Consider the following 15,695-nt stretch of genomic DNA (forward strand, 5'->3'; position numbering starts at 1 on the left):
ACGTACGTACCTCTGCGTATGGACATACGCGGCAGTATACTGGGGGCTTAAGGATGCATCAGGGATGCTCTGACCTACATTACCTATGTAGATTGTAAAGAGTAGGTCCCAAGACTGAGCTTTGTGGTACACCATTGTTGACTGTTAAACTGGAGGAAGTACCATTATGTTGAACACATTGCCTCCGATCTGAGATAGCTAGAGAACCAATCAATGGTGTGATCTAAGAAACAAATTTCTGAGATCTCATGACACAAGATGTTATGATCCACAGTGTCAAAATCTTTAGACAGGTCTAAGAAAAGTGCAGCACAATAATCCTCAGCATCCAGTGCTTCAACAATGTCATTAAGAACCTTCAGTGAAGCAGTGGTTGTGCTGTTTCCTGAAACCAGATTGATTGGAAAGGTAAGATGTTAAATGAGTCCAAATACTTTTTGATTTGAGAGTTTCAGTTTTTCTAGAACCTTGGCTAAAATGCAGAGTTTAGAGATTGGTCGATAGTTGTTCAGTGAGGTGGGATCACCTCCCTTCAGCAAAGCTAGAACAAAGGCTGTTTTCCAAGTGTCTGGGATGGAGTTTTGTCTCATGGACGGTTAAAGATGTGGGACACAGGGACTGTGATATGAGCTGCCAGCCTTTAAAAAAATCTGTAGGACAAGATGAATTTCCACCACATTTCTTGAGTCTAGACCTTTTAACAATTTAATTAACCATTAACTGAGAACGGGGAAAGAAAAGGTGAGATTAACTGAAGATTGACTTGTACGAGAGAATTTGTAGAAGTTAGTTAATGAAAAATCAGTCACTTCCCTTAAAAGTCTGTCATCTAGAAGCAACAAAATGTTTGAAACAGTTCAGGATCTCGTGCTTATTTGACACAGGAACAGTTAAAAAGAAGTTGTGATGGGAGGTCGGATGATTGGGAGCTGCCAGAGATTGGATGGTTTTCCAGAATCTTTTAGGGTCATTTATATTTCTGTAGGTCTAAGATAAGAAATAATTGTTTTGCAGCCTGATTGAAGTTTAGCTTTTTTTCCTCATCTGTTTAAACTCGATCAGTGTCTGTCAGATTTTCTCGCTGCAGCCCAAAGATCTCTCCTGTGCAGGAGGTCAGCTAGCTCAGGAATAAACCAGGGGCTGTCTCGTCCCTTTATTCTGAACTGGTGAAAAGGTGTACATTTGTTCACAAAATAAATGAAACTTATGGAAATGGTTCTAAGCGGAGTTCATATAGTCTGTTAACAGAATACGATGCCAGTCAAACTGAGAGATCACAGAGGAATGACTGTTCTTCCTTATTCTTCCTATGCTGGTGAAGATTCTCAGTCATCCAGGACATGATGAATTCAAAAAGCGTTCAATACAAAAAACTGGACTTTATTTCTGTTACAAATAAAGTCCAGTTGTTTTTGTATTGTACGCTTTTTGAATTATTCTTCCTCTGTTTCTAAGAAAGAAACAATCATTATTTGCATATGACAAATAAACTTAAACCTTCTGTTTTTGCAGGTGAATGGATCGGCTGGAGGTGAATGGATCGGCTGGAGGGTCCTCTACTCGCTAATAAAATTTTCTTCAGTCACCTGTCTGTGTCTGTCAGACTGACCCGTTCCAAGCCTAAGTCGGTTTTAACCAAGCAGTTAAGACTCTGTGGTCTGCAGTGGTTATAGTTCTAGAATTGCGCCGCTGAAGGTGGCTGCATATTTGAGTAGCTTTGTTTCTTACTTTCTGAGTTATTACTTTTGAAAACTTTAATTACTTTAATTTCCTCTGGTGTCAGATGCTGTGCAGCTGGAAGGATTTTTACATTTTTTGCTTTTGGACATTTATGATGCGTAACCATAACTACAAGGTTGTTTCTTAAACTGGGAGCAGCTGATTAACATCTCCAAAAGCTAAAAAAATCTCAACTAGAGCCCCAAATCCCAAATGAGTTTAAAGAGTCATGGATGCAGAGCAGGAGCAAAAATGGAGAAGAATGAAGTTTAAACCTTTTTTTTTTTTTTTTTCCCCATTTACCCTTTATTTATCCAGGTAGTCTTACTGAGCCACGACAACTCATTTTCAAGAGAGACCTGTTTAAGGAACAGATGGTGGGGTTTAAGGGCCTTGCTCAGGGGCCCAGAGTGGGGCGAATGAAGGTGGAGGGAGGTGTGGGTATTCCACGTTTACCACCCACATTTATTTTATTTTTTTGGTTGACTGTACCGGGAGGTAAATCTGCGACTTTCCAGACACATCTTCTAACCTCTGCGCCACCACTCCCCCATTTCTTCCATCGATCATGATGTGCAATGAGAGATCACTGGGAAACAAGTTGGATGAACTTCAGGCCCTAACAAGGACCCATTCAGAGTATTGGGAATGCAGTGTTTCACTGAGACATGGCTGCAGAATCATATCCCCGACTCAAGCGTTTCTCTGCCAGGCTTTCTGACTATACGAGCTGATATAGGAATGATTATTGATGCTTTTATGTCAATTAATACTTATACTCACTTTTGATGCAGCTTATCTGTCCAAAGTCAGGCCTGTGCTGCAGATGTGTTTTGGAGTAATTAAAGTCCTCCGGGGGATGCTCTAACTAGGGATCTGGCCCATCTTAAGGTTACAGTGACCCAGGGTTTGATGTAGACAGGTCTTTCATCCATCCACACTTTGTGCAACAGAGCGATGGCTTCATAAAAACATGTCCTTCAAACCCAGACTGCTTTGATGATGGAAAAACATGTTTTAATTAGATCTGTCCTCCTGACAACCATCAAACTTGTTTTTCCACTGCTCTCACGTGATCCGGTCGGGGAGGGGTATTTAAGAAGCACAACATTGTGAGAAAATCAGAAGTCTGCTGTGGACCAACGCACGAGAGTGCCCGGCGCAGTTTTGATGTGATTCCTTTACCCGGGTCGAACGGCTTCCCGACCACGTGTCACGGTGAGAGGCTCTCATATCAATTTGTGTGTGTAAAGAGTGTACATGTTTTTGCTTGGCTGTTTTTCTGTGGCAGATTAATAAATGACACTATTATTTCTAGCAGAAAACAGTCTCCTTTGATTTATTTCCTTTCGTGTGAATCATCGGGTGCCGACCGTTTACGAACCCCTGTTAATTTCATAATACACGAGCAGATAAAAGATTTAAAGAGTGAAAAAAGGAGGTGGGTTGGCAGTGCTTGTGAACAGATGGTGTAATCCTGGACATGTTACTGTGAAGTGTCATCTCTGCAATCCAGATCTTGAACTGTTGGCACTAAGTTGTCAATATTATTTGCCAAGAGTTCACCAGTGTTATTTTGGCAACTGTTTATTTTCCACCCAAAGCTGTTGCAAAGACTGCATGTGATGTCATCAGCTCCGAAGTTGCTAAGCTACAGACACAACACTCAAGTGCGTTTGTTGCAATATCAGGTTATTTTAATCATGCCCCTGTGCTACACTTTCGACACTCCAACAGTTTGTCAGCTGCTCTACTAGAGAAAACAAAACGCTGGACTTGTTTTATGCAAATGTCAACAATTCATACATCGCTAAAGCAAGACCCCCCTCTTGGCAAATAAGATCACAATCTTGTGTTTCTCTGCTCAAAATAAAAACCCCTTGTTCAGAGGAAACCTGCAATAAAGAGAACAGTGAGAAAATGGTCAATGGAAGTTGAAGCCCTGCGGGGGGGTTTTGAGGCTACAGACTGGGATGCACTATGCCAGCCACATGGAGAGAACATCATTGACATGACTGAGTGTGTGACCAACTACATAAACTTCTGTATAAACGCCATCCCCACCAGAACAGTGAGATGCTTCCCCAATAACAAACCCTGGATTACCACTGTAGTGAACTTGACCTGATGTCAAAACTGACCAGATGGACAGAAACTGTCATTTCATTGATTTGAATCCAGAAATACAGTTTGACCCATCCTGAGACTTTCTTTCTTGAATTAATCAAGTGGAAAAAGACAATTCTCTATGATCATTACTATTTTACAAATGTTTTGATAATCAAATTGTGTTAGTTCAAACAATGTTTACATGTTGAAGTGAACTACTCATTTTTATTTACTTAAACAGTAGTAATGATTTTTAATTCTCAATTCAAAGAGAAATCAAGTTAGAATACGTTACAGAGTAATGATTCAATTTCTTGATCGTCTGCTTGAAGTGAGCAGAGTTTGTAAGTGTGTGTCAAAGTTCAGGTTTCGGTCAACTAAAAGTTTACTGAAAAGAAATGTCATGTTTAACTTTTACAGCAAGATACTTGGTGGAGCGACGCCACGAAGTCTGGTTTTTCCATGATATCTTTCTGTCTGTTCTTAAACAATCCTTGACTTTCCATAACCCCTTACATCACAAAACACACCTCTGTTGGGGTCCATCGACCAATCAGAGGCTCTCAAACGAACCGGAAGTAGAGCCCATTTAAATGTGGCACTTCCCAGTTCAAAAGGAGAGTTCAGAGTTTTTGGAATCCAGAGTGCAGAGAGTTTGGGAGTTCCTGAATGCAAACGCAGGCATTCATGGATGCTGCTAAACCAAACAAGCTGAACCAGAGACGATTTTGGGAATTATAACTTCTGTTTGGATAACCTCGCACGACTCTCGAGGTATTTGGCTGTTCTCACGGAGACGCTGAACAGTGGTTGGAAGTGAGACTCCACGCCGGAACTGATCTATCTTCAGAAAAGGTAAAAGTCGACCTTCACCAAAAGTGTACTGTTGGGACAAGCTGATTTCCAAAAGAGCGTGCTGTTCTGGTTAAAACAGACAAATTCCCTCACACATCTCTCTGTAAGATAAATCTCAATTTTCCATCTTTAAACTCTCCTTTCTGCTAGAAAATTAATCCAGATGTTTTCATTAATGTCTGTGGTGAAGCAACGGAAAATCATGGCCGTATGGTTTTCCTGGTTGTAAAGCTGATTAATTATGTTGTTGTTTTCATATTCTGCCAAATTAATGTAAATGTGTGATGTGTTAAACTTGATTCTGTTAATAAATGACCCACTCGCTTGGTGAGTCAAAGATAATTAACGTCTCACGTCCACATTTCTGTTAAATTCAAAGCACGACATCATCCAGTCCAGAAAGATGAGTGAACCCGTTTAATGTATGAATATATCTCAGGATATGTCATACTACACCACTGACCTGAAATAACTGCTAAACCAGAAAAAGAGCCTTCAGGGAGGGAGACAGGGAATTATTGAGGAGCACACAGAAGCAACTAAAAGTCAAGATAAGAAACAGCAAGGAGGTGTACAAGAAGAAGATGGAGAGCAAGCTCCAACAGAACAATATCAGAGAGGTGTGGTCAGGGATGAAACGGATCACAGGCTTCAAGCAGGAGGAGGATCAGAAGGATGGAAGTCTGGACAGAGCCATTGAACTGAACGCGTTCTTCAATAGGTTCAGTTCAGGAACAAGCTCAGCATCCTCCTCTCTTGCCCACAGCCAAACATACAGGTCCTTCTCAAAAAATTAGCATATTGGGATAAAGGTCATTATTTTCCATAATGTAATGATAAAAATTAAACTTTCATATATTTCAGATTCATTGCACACCAACTGAAATATTTCAGGTCTTTAATTGTTTTAATACTGATGATTGTGGCATACAGCTCATGAAAACCCAAAATGCCTGTCCCAAAAAATTAGCATATCATGAAAAAGTTCTCTAAACAAGCTATTAACCTAACCATCTGAATCAACGACGTAACTCTAAACACCTGCAAAAGATTCCTGAGGCTTTTAAAAACTCCCCGCCTTGTTCATTACTCAAAACCGCAATCATGGGTAAGACTGCCGACCTGACTGCTGTCAAGAAGGCCATCATTGACACCCTCAAGCAAGAGGGTAAGACGGAAAGAAATTGCTGAACGAATAGGCTGTTCCCAGAGTGCTATATCAAGGCACCTCCGTGGGAAGTCTGTGGGAAGGGAAAAATGTGGCAGAAAACGCTGCACAACGAGAAGAGGTGACCGGACCCTGAGGAGGATTGTGGAGAAGGGCCGATTCCAGAGCCACCGTGCACAGGCGTGTGCAGGAAATGGGCTACAGGTGCCGCATTCCCCCAGGTAAAGCCACTTTTGAACCAGAAACAGCGGTAGAAGCACCTGACCTGTGCTACAGAGAAGCAGCACTGGACTGTTGCTCAGTGGTCCAAAGTACTTTTTTCGGATGAAAGCAAATTTTGCATGTCATTCGGAAATCAAGGTGCCAGAGTCTGGAGGAAGACTGGGGAGAAGGAAATGCCAAAATGCCAGAAGTCCAGTGTGACGCACCCACAGTCAGTGATGGTCTGGGGTGTCATGTCATCTGCTGGTGTTGGTCCACTGTGTTTTATCAAGGGCAGGGTCAATGCAGCAGCTATCAGGAGATTTTGGAGCACTTCATGCTTCCATCTGCTGAAAAGCTTTATGGAGATGAAGATTTCATTTTTCAGCACGACCTGGCACCTGCTCACAGTGCCAAAACCACTGGTAAATGGTTTACTGACCATGGTATTACTGTGCTCAATTGGCCTGCCAACTCTCCTGACCTGAACCCCATAGAGAACCTGTGGGATATTGTGAAGAGAAAGTTGAGAGACGCAAGACCCAACACTCTGGATGAGCTTAAGGCTGCTATCGAAGCATCCTGGGCATCCATAACACCTCAGCAGTGCCACAGGCTGATTGCCTCCATGCCACGCCGCATTGAAGCAGTCATTCATGCAAAAGGATTCCCGACCAAGTATTGAGTGCATAACTGAACATGATTATTTCAAGGTTGGCGTTTTTTATATTAAAAACACTTGTCTTTCATTGGTGGGATGAAATATGCTAATTTTTTGGGACAGGCATTTTGGGTTTTCATGAGCTGTATACCATAATCATCAGTATTAAAACAATTAAAGACCTGAAATATTTCAGTTGATGTGCAATGAATCTGAAATATATGAAAGTTTCATTTTTATCATTACATTATGGAAAATAATGACCTTTATCACAATATGCTAATTTTTTTAGAAGGACCTGTACATACCACCTCCACTGACTCAAGGCTGTCCTGTCACACCTCAAATATTTCATCTACCACATGGGTCATGGACCCTTCTTCTTCTACATATTGGTTTTCAACCAAATCAGAAGATGCTGATACCTCCTTTGCCTCCCCCCTCTGCATCTCCAGAAGTCAGGTGAGGAAGCAGCTGGAAAGACTGAACCGGAATAAGGCTGCAAGTCCAAATGGTGTCAGTCCCAGAGTCCTGGATGGTCTGTGCAGAGCAGCTCTGTGGGGTTCTGCAGCACCTCTTCAACCTTAGCCTGACCCAGGAAAAGTTTCCAGTGTTGTGGAAAACCTCCTGCCTTGTTCCAGTGCCAAACTCACTCAACAGTCCTCAATGACTATAGACATGTTGCCCTGACATCCCACATCATGAAGGTCCTAGAGAGACTTCTGTTGACCCACCTGACTAGACAAACAAGCACATATCAGGACCCACTGCAGTTTGCTTATCAGCCCGGATTTTGAGTTCAAGATGCCATCATTCACCTGCTTCAGCAAACTCACTGTCATCTAGAAAAGGCAGACAGCACTGTGAGAGTCATGTTCTTTGATTTCTCCAGTGCATTTAACACAATCCAGCCTGATCTGCTTTGTCAGAAACTTCAGAAGACTCAGGTGGAGGCCTGAACAATCACCTGGATCAAAGACTACCTGACAAACAGACCACAGTTTGTGAGACTGAAGGGTTGTGTGTCTGACCAGGTGGTCAGTAGCTCAGGAGAACCACAGGGGACTGTACTCTCACCATTCCTTTTCACTCTGTACACCTCAGATTTCCAGTACAAAACAGACTCCTGTCATGTGCAGAAATATTCAGATGACTCTGCAGTGGTCGGGTGTATCAGAGATGGACAAGAAGCTGAGTACAGGGAACTGGTGGACCGCTTTGTGGCATGGTGTGGAAACAATCATCTCATCTTGAACCTGAACTAAACAAAGGAGATGATTGTAGATTTCAGGAGAATCAGGAACAGGTCCAACCCTATTTCCATCATGGGAGAAGAAGTGGAGGTGGTGGAGAAGTATAAATACCTTGGGGTTCACCTGGACAACAGAGTGGACTGGAGATGCAACAGTGAAGCGTCTACAAGAAGGGACAGAGCAGACTGTACTTCTTGAGGAAGCTGAAGTCCTTCAACGTTTGCAGCAAGATGCTGCATATCTTCTATAAGTCTGTTGTAGAGAGCGCTATCTCTTCTGCCATCATCTGCTGGGGGAGCAGCACCAGAGCAAGTGACTTAAAAAAGATCAACAAGCTCATAAAGAAGGCTGGCTCAGTTCTGGGGACTCCTCTAGAACCTTTGGAGATGATTGTACAAAGAAGGATTCTTCATAAAATGAAGAACATTATAGACAACCCTCAGCATCCTCTTCATCAGACTGTCATACAACAACAGAGGCTTCTTCAGATCTGCTGTAGGACAGACGCTACAAGAGATCCTTCCTGCCCACAGCATCAGCATCTAGAACAACTCTTTAATGAAACCAGGATGATGAGTTACAACATTTAATTTACCTCTGGGATTAATAAAGTATTTTTGAATTTGAATTGAATATGGGCCATCTGGGCCCAGTTCTGGTCATGCCAGTCAGAACTCACCATCTGCAGAGACAAACTGTCCCACGGTGGAAGACACGCCTCCACTTCCCTCAACAAACTGGACCTCTGACACGATGATGTTGTCCTCCAGAACCGAACCACAGCCCGTACACACGGCGCTGCCCCGGGCCTGGTCCACATCGATGTCGGACCCCCCACAGGTCTGGCACACTCGGGAGCTCATGGTGGGGGTCAAAGGTCGACACCTGTGGGATAAGATCAGAGTTTAAACTGTTAAATTCTGTTGGTTCTGGTTCTGACCTGCTGAGGATCAAACTTTAGTAAAGTTTACTTTGTAAGTTGTAAAATTAGTAACATTGGTAAAATTCAAACTGTGGAGCACGAAACATCAACAAAAGGCTGTAACGGGTCCGGATCAGAGCCAGCTGGAGGAACTTTTAGTGGCTAAAGCTGCTTCTCCATTGGACTCTAAGCCGGGTCACTCTGGACCAGGTTGCTGTGGGCCGGGTCGGCCCAGCGGGCTATGGGATCATGGTCTGGAGGATCAGGTCTCTGTTAGGTTTAAAGGAGGTAACATGGAGGATTAAAAACCTTCAGATTATTTTACTAACTTTGACTAAAGTCCGTCTGAAGGTGGACAGGCAGCTCAAACAGGACTGGTGTGGTTCTGGTTCCTGTTAAAGACGGCAGCGTTCTGGTTCTGATCCAGCAAATGGGTCTGGAGGAGTCTTAGAGGAAAGACTGTTTGAATACTCGAAGAACTCTTAAAAACTCTAAGACTCCTGACCACGGACGAATGAGAACCCAGACTTTCAACACACCCAGGGGTCTGGTGTCTTGCTGTGGTTCAGGATCAGACGGTTCTGACCGAACCAGTCTTTATGGACCTTTAGACCGTTAACCAGAGGCAGCAGAGTGGCGGAGACGTCAGCGTAGCAATAAAATGTCCACATTTTGGATCTACTTAATTTGACTTTAATGAATGGTTATGTGGCGCAACTGGTAGAGCTGCTGCCTCTCAGCGAGCAGGTCCCTGGTTCAAACCCCGGTCCAGGGGCCTTTCTGGGTGGAGTTTGCATGTTCTCTCCGTGCATGCGTGGGTTTTCTCCGGGTGCTTCATTTTCTTTCCACAGACCAAAAACATGCAAGTTAGGCTGATTGGTAACTCTGAATTATCCCTAGGTGAGAGTGAGAGAGTGAATGGTTGTTTGTCTCGTTTGTCTCTATGTGTCCCTGTGATGGACTGGAGACCCGTCCAGGGTGTACCCTGCCCCTCGCACAGTGATTGCTGGACATGGGCACCGGCGACCCCCGTGACCCAAAATGGAAGAAACGGGTAAAGATAATGGATGGATGGATGGATGGATGGATGGATGGATGGTTATGTACCACAGAGCTTTAAGGTTGCTGTAATTAAACCGTTACTTAAGAAGTCTGACCTTGATTCAGAAATTCTGGCCAACTATAGACCTATATCTAATCTAACTTTCATCTCAAAAATTCTATAGAAAATAGTTGCAGGTCAGTTGTGTGAACATCTACAAAGAAATAATCTGTTTGAAGAGTTTCAGTCAGGGTCACGAAGTCTCATTCAAGAGAAACCTGTACCTGAGACCTGATTTGGATTGAGTTCACTAATGTTTTCTAAAGTAATAATAAATGATTGTCTTTGCCTTGAATGAGCTCGTTTGGTGGGTCTGGTTTGATACAAGGGATGAAATTTATTTAATGGTTAACTCTTTGGAAAATTATATGAGAGCTTGGGTTATATTTGGCTATTTTTTTTTTTTGCAAAACCTGGATTGAATAACAGTAGGGGGAAGATTAAAACTACACCATATTTTATATTTCTGAAACTAATACTCAGACTGGGTGTTAGTAAATTATAGCCGGTAATACTTCGGATTTGAAACAGAAAGCTGTTTCAAAAAGGGGGAAGGTGAAGGCTGCTCTTAACAGGAAACAGTTCATACAATGATTAGATCATTACAAAATATACAAAAATAACTTCTTAGGGTTTTATATTTAAATGAACAACAAAAAGCCAGTAGTAAGTCTGAGGCGTTTAAAGGATCATTTAGGATAACCACATTGACATTTGAAAAGTGGAATAAATCAGAAGCCTACAAAACGACATTGCACTTGTAAATATCGGTTTAACAAAAGTATTTTTCTCTTTCTTTGTTGTAATGTGTACAGATTCCAGAAAAGGGGGATGTCCCTAGCATCAAAACACAGACTCCTGAAGTGGATTTGAGCAAAGGTTAAGGAGAAATGTGGTGGTTCGGTATTTTTAAACACAACTGACTTGACTTGACTGGACTTAGATTAATTGGGCTAATAAAAGGTTTCATGAACAAAGTATTTTAACCACATGTTTTACTGCTGAGGAACAGGCTCAATGGTTATGAATTTTATGAATTTCTTCCTTGCTTCCCTCTCTCGCATAGACAGGTACCTGGGGGGAAGATTAAATTCCTCTTGTTTCTACAGTGTTATATGTCAGTTGTTTAAAAACTTTTAAGGTTATATTGTATTTTGATGTTGTCGGCGCATGCGTTTAATGAAGTTCCTTCCACAGGCTCCAGGAGGAAGGAGGCCAGCATAGGAAATTACTTATTGCAGGGCATTATTGTGTATTGTTGTTGTGTTATTATGTTTAACTTTGCTTATTGTAGGTAGATCCGTTGACTGCAAAGGCTTGAAAGGGTGGAGGACGGTACTAGAGTACACAGGTATCCCTGGAGAAGTCCAGTATGTACCTCATTTCAGTTTCAAGTGTATAGATGAATGTAAGAATAGCATTTTATTTCAGTTTTACGAGTACTGTTTTATTATAACCATTACAGTGGAAGAGTACACACTAGCAGTAACAATAAGGACCATCAGGGTGTCCAATAATTAAGAAACAGGTTGTACTCACTAGGAAGTAACCACAGTCAGTTTTTTCCAGGCCCACAAATGGGTCATGGATCCCACAGATAAAATAATCAAAAGGCCATACAGGGTGTTTAACAATTCGCAAGCTTTGGTGTCCAGCTTTTCTCATCAGGAGGGAGAATCTCTGACCGAGGAGACTGACTACGGACCACCACACCGGACTGGGTCCTGCTAAAAAGAGGGATAGGACCCCACCAGGTGTTGGAGAGAACATCACACGCTATCGGTCTCCAGAAGGAGAGTGACATCTGTTACGACCACAACCAGTGCACCCCTGAAGAGGAGCTGAATCGATCGCTGGACCAGATTGAGGCTGATCTGCTGGAACATCAGGAGTACAGCTCCCCACTATACCTGGAGGAGGTGACAGGACCTTCGTGGGAGCTCACTCTTTGCCCCTTTGTCCTGGTAGGAAAAAGGCAGTAGCAAACATTGGAGAAGTCTCCGCTCTGCCTAAGTCGGTCAGTCAGGTGGAACGGAGAAGGAAGGAAGATTCCCAGCCCTGACCGTGAAGAACAGAAGACGCGTCAAACTGATTTTAGTTTTGTCCCAATGCACACACGTCATTTAGAATGTCTAATCAGACTGATAAAGGTTCTGAGGACTTTGCATGAAGACATCTCCGCGGGCCGAATCCCGCCGAGCACCAAAAGGACCCTTGTGGACGAACAAGGCCTCCCACCGCAAGCTCAAGAACCGAAGACCTGCTAGATAGTCCTGTTTAAATTGAGTGTTTTGTCTTTTCCTGTTTAACATGAGTGTCTTGTCTTTTCTTTCAGTCATTCTGAGGAACAATCAGGGCTTTTAGAAGGGTCGTGGATTCAATTGGAAACTCTTAACTATTCAAAATTTTACTCTATTCAATTGGGCATTTAATCATTCTAAAATCCCACGAGGTATTTTTAAAGGTGGTTTAAAAAGAGGTCAATTTTGGTATTAGGGTGGAGTTTTACTTATTTTAGTGTGTTGGGTATTTATCTAGGAGTGTTATAGTGTTTTTTGTATTTTTATAAAAGTTTATTCGTTTGGTATTTTTTACAGATTTTGAAGGGTTTTAACCATGGGTCTGGTCCAGGACCCCTGGAGGGTTGCAGTAAGTTTGGGTGGGGTGGCAGTGTTACTCACTTCTATCTGTAAACATCCAAAAGGGTGTGATCTCCCATGAATATGGGGAGATCAAAAGAGGGATTGTTGGATTTCATATTTTTATACCTTTTTATATTTCCTATCAAGCATTCAAATGTCATGTTATACAAAGTGGGTGCGTATCTTTCTTCAAGAGTTGAACTATATTTATAGAAAATGTTTACTTTTTAAACTATTTTACCTTTAAATATAATCTCACATTGGCTAAGGATAATTTTACAAGTTCACATTTGATATATTACAAGCAATCAAAACAAGCCAGGGAGCAGGTAAGATATTGACTACTCAGGAGAGAAGAGTCTTCCTTCTGTTAACTGAACAAACATTTGTATGATAGATTACAGGTAGACTAACTAAAACCCTCAGGTCCTTCCGTTAATAAGAATTAACGTTTAGTCGTTTTAATCAATGTTTGACACAGGTTTTAATCTTCACTCTTTAAGGAAAACACTTCATGTGGGTTGACTATAAAAGGCCACAGCTGTAGGAGGGGGCAGGGTGGCTTCAACTGAACTGAAACACAATTATAATAAGATTGATCAATCTAGAACACATAAACATGAGTTAGTTAATAATTAATAGTTATTAATTATTCCTAGAAAGAAACAATTTTAACACAAATCATTTGGTATCAACAAGGTATAATCAAGTTAAACTGAAACAAACAGAACCAAACAAAGAACCGATTTCAGTGAGCCATAAAACTTCTTATCTATGGAATGTGGACATTAATGTCCTTGACAGAGCAGAAGAGCACCGTATCCATAACAACCTAGGGTCTAAACCAATCAGAAAGCTAGCCTTCTCAAACTTTGATAAAAGCCAGAAATAACACAAGCCCAGCGAGCATTGCTTGGGAGAACTCATCTGATCAGGTTGGTTCGGTAAATGCTCCTGTATGCATACATCGTTATTTTTGATTATATGTTCTCTGAATACTTGTAACCCTTTGTCAAATAAATCTTTTGAACTAAGGTGACCGTCTCAGCTGTCTTGAACACGATTGTGGTACAAGCCACAACAAGATGAAGGTTGGTCCACGGTCCGAACGCAGCACACGGGCGCGTTCAGAGCCCTTTCGAGGAAGCCTCGCCTTGGGTCACGCGGACAACAGTCCCGCGACATGACGGCGGTTGAGGCGGTGGACTGGATGACATCCGTACAAAACATGTTGCATCACTTAAACGCACGTCCACTCCACGAACGTTATGCGGAGTGACTAAAAACATGCTCGCCAGACAGATGGATGGCCAGGGTGTTATGGAAAGGTTACATGTTACAATTTGCAACCCGACCCCCTCTGTTCGGAAGAATTTTAGAGACGGTCCTGTCATCACCAGACCAAATCTCATCCCTAAATCAATCAATCAACCTTTATTTATACAGGTAAATCCCATTGAGCCTCGAGGACTCATTTACAAGAGAGACCTGATTTCAACAAAGAAAGATGACAACGATGGACAACAGCAACAACAATAAGCAGTTATAAAAACTCATACTACAGTTTTTTTTTTTTTTTTAACAAATAGGATGGCTGAAAGGAAAAAGGTAACAAAACAAAAAACAGCTAGATTCCAAGACAAATGTAGAAAACTAAAAACAGGAACATGTCTGCATTGGACCCTGCCAGGAGTCCAACAGATTCTTAAAGCCACTTAGAGAGGTCAAGGTCGAGAGCTTCAAATCTTTTTGTAAGATATTCCAGGAAACAGGAGCGGAGTAGGAGAAGGCCCTTTTGCCTAGTTCAGTCCTCACTGAGGGAACACTGCAGGTAATAATGTCCTGAGAGCGCACTCCGTAGCTGCACTCACGCAGAGACATGTAGGAGGAGATGTATGAAGGCAGCAGACCAAGAAGTGATTTAAAGATGAAAATGTACCAGTGAGAGAGTCTGCGTGAAGTTAATGATGTCCAGTTAACCAATGAATACAGAGTGCAGTGGTGGGTACGATAATCACAGCCAGTTATGAATCTTAGTGCACCATGATAGACAGCATCCAACATCTGCAGGGTTCTTGTAGGAGCGTTCATGTAAATAATATCACCAAAATCAATTGAGGGAAGGAAAGTCACAGATACAAGGCGTTTCTAGCTTTCAGGGTTAGACAGGATTTGTTTCTGAAAAAGAAACCCAGTTTAACTTTCAGTTTCTTTACCAAGTTTTCCACATGGAGCTTAAAAGAAAGATGTGAGTCGACCAAGATACCCAAATATTTATAGGAATCAACAAACTCAATGGGGACACCATTTGAGGATAAAATCGGAGGAAGAACTGCTGGGACCAACTTCCTATTTGAAAAAAGCATCCCTTTGGTTTTTTCGGCATTTAGGACAAGTTTGAGGCGGAACAAATCAGTCTGGATGTAGTTAAATGCAGATTTCAAAAGCTGGAAAGCCTTAGCAACTGTTTTAGCTCGACAATAAACAACTGTGTCGTCAGCATAGAAATGTATGGATGCATTAGGGATGTTTTTGCCTACATTATGTATGTAGATTGTAAAGAGGGTGGGTCCTAAGACTGAGCCTTGTGATACACCATTGTTGAATGTTAAAAAACTGGAGGAAGTACCATTATGTTGAACACATTGCCTCCGGTCTGAAAGATAGTTAGAGAACCAACCAATGGTGTGATCTGAGAAACCAATTTCTGAGAGTTTATGACACAAGATGTTATGATCCACAGTGTCAAAAGCTTTAGACAGGTCTAAGAAAAGTGCAGCACAATAATCTTTAGCATCCAGTGCTTCAACAACGTCATTAAGAACCTTCAGTGAAGCAGTGGTTGTGCTGTGTTGTTTCCTGAAACCAGATTGATTGGAAAGGTAAGATGTTAAATGAGTCCAGGTAATTTTTGATTTGAGAGTTTATCAGTTTTTCTAGAACCTTGGCTAAAATGCAGAGTTTAGAGATTGGTCGATAGTTGTTCAGTGAGGTGGGGTCTCCTCCCTTCAGCAAAGGAAGAACAAAGGCTGTTTTCCAAGTGTCTGGGATGGAGTTTTGTCT

The 15,695-nt window shown here is 42.0% G+C and overlaps 2 protein-coding genes across 2 annotated transcripts in view; both read right to left on the bottom strand.

Annotated features, from left to right (window-relative positions):
• LOC119417992 (transcription factor IIIB 90 kDa subunit-like) overlaps positions 1 to 8,829 on the bottom strand; it is a 45,769-nt gene extending 36,940 nt beyond the window's left edge. Inside the window, exon 1 of the mRNA XM_037685237.1 lies at positions 8,646 to 8,829. Within this exon, the coding sequence (XP_037541165.1) occupies positions 8,646 to 8,829 (184 nt within the window). The remainder of the gene's footprint in view (positions 1 to 8,645) is intronic.
• A 245-nt stretch (positions 8,830 to 9,074) lies between these two features.
• Positions 9,075 to 15,695, bottom strand: part of LOC119417993 (DNA repair protein XRCC3-like) — a 54,853-nt gene continuing 48,232 nt past the window's right edge. Inside the window, exon 7 of the mRNA XM_037685239.1 lies at positions 9,075 to 9,158. Within this exon, the coding sequence (XP_037541167.1) occupies positions 9,075 to 9,158 (84 nt within the window). The remainder of the gene's footprint in view (positions 9,159 to 15,695) is intronic.

Source organism: Nematolebias whitei, chromosome 12, assembly GCF_014905685.2.
Source record: "Nematolebias whitei isolate Nwh7 chromosome 12, NemWhi1, whole genome shotgun sequence".
In the NCBI taxonomy this organism is placed as follows: domain Eukaryota; kingdom Metazoa; phylum Chordata; class Actinopteri; order Cyprinodontiformes; family Rivulidae; genus Nematolebias; species Nematolebias whitei.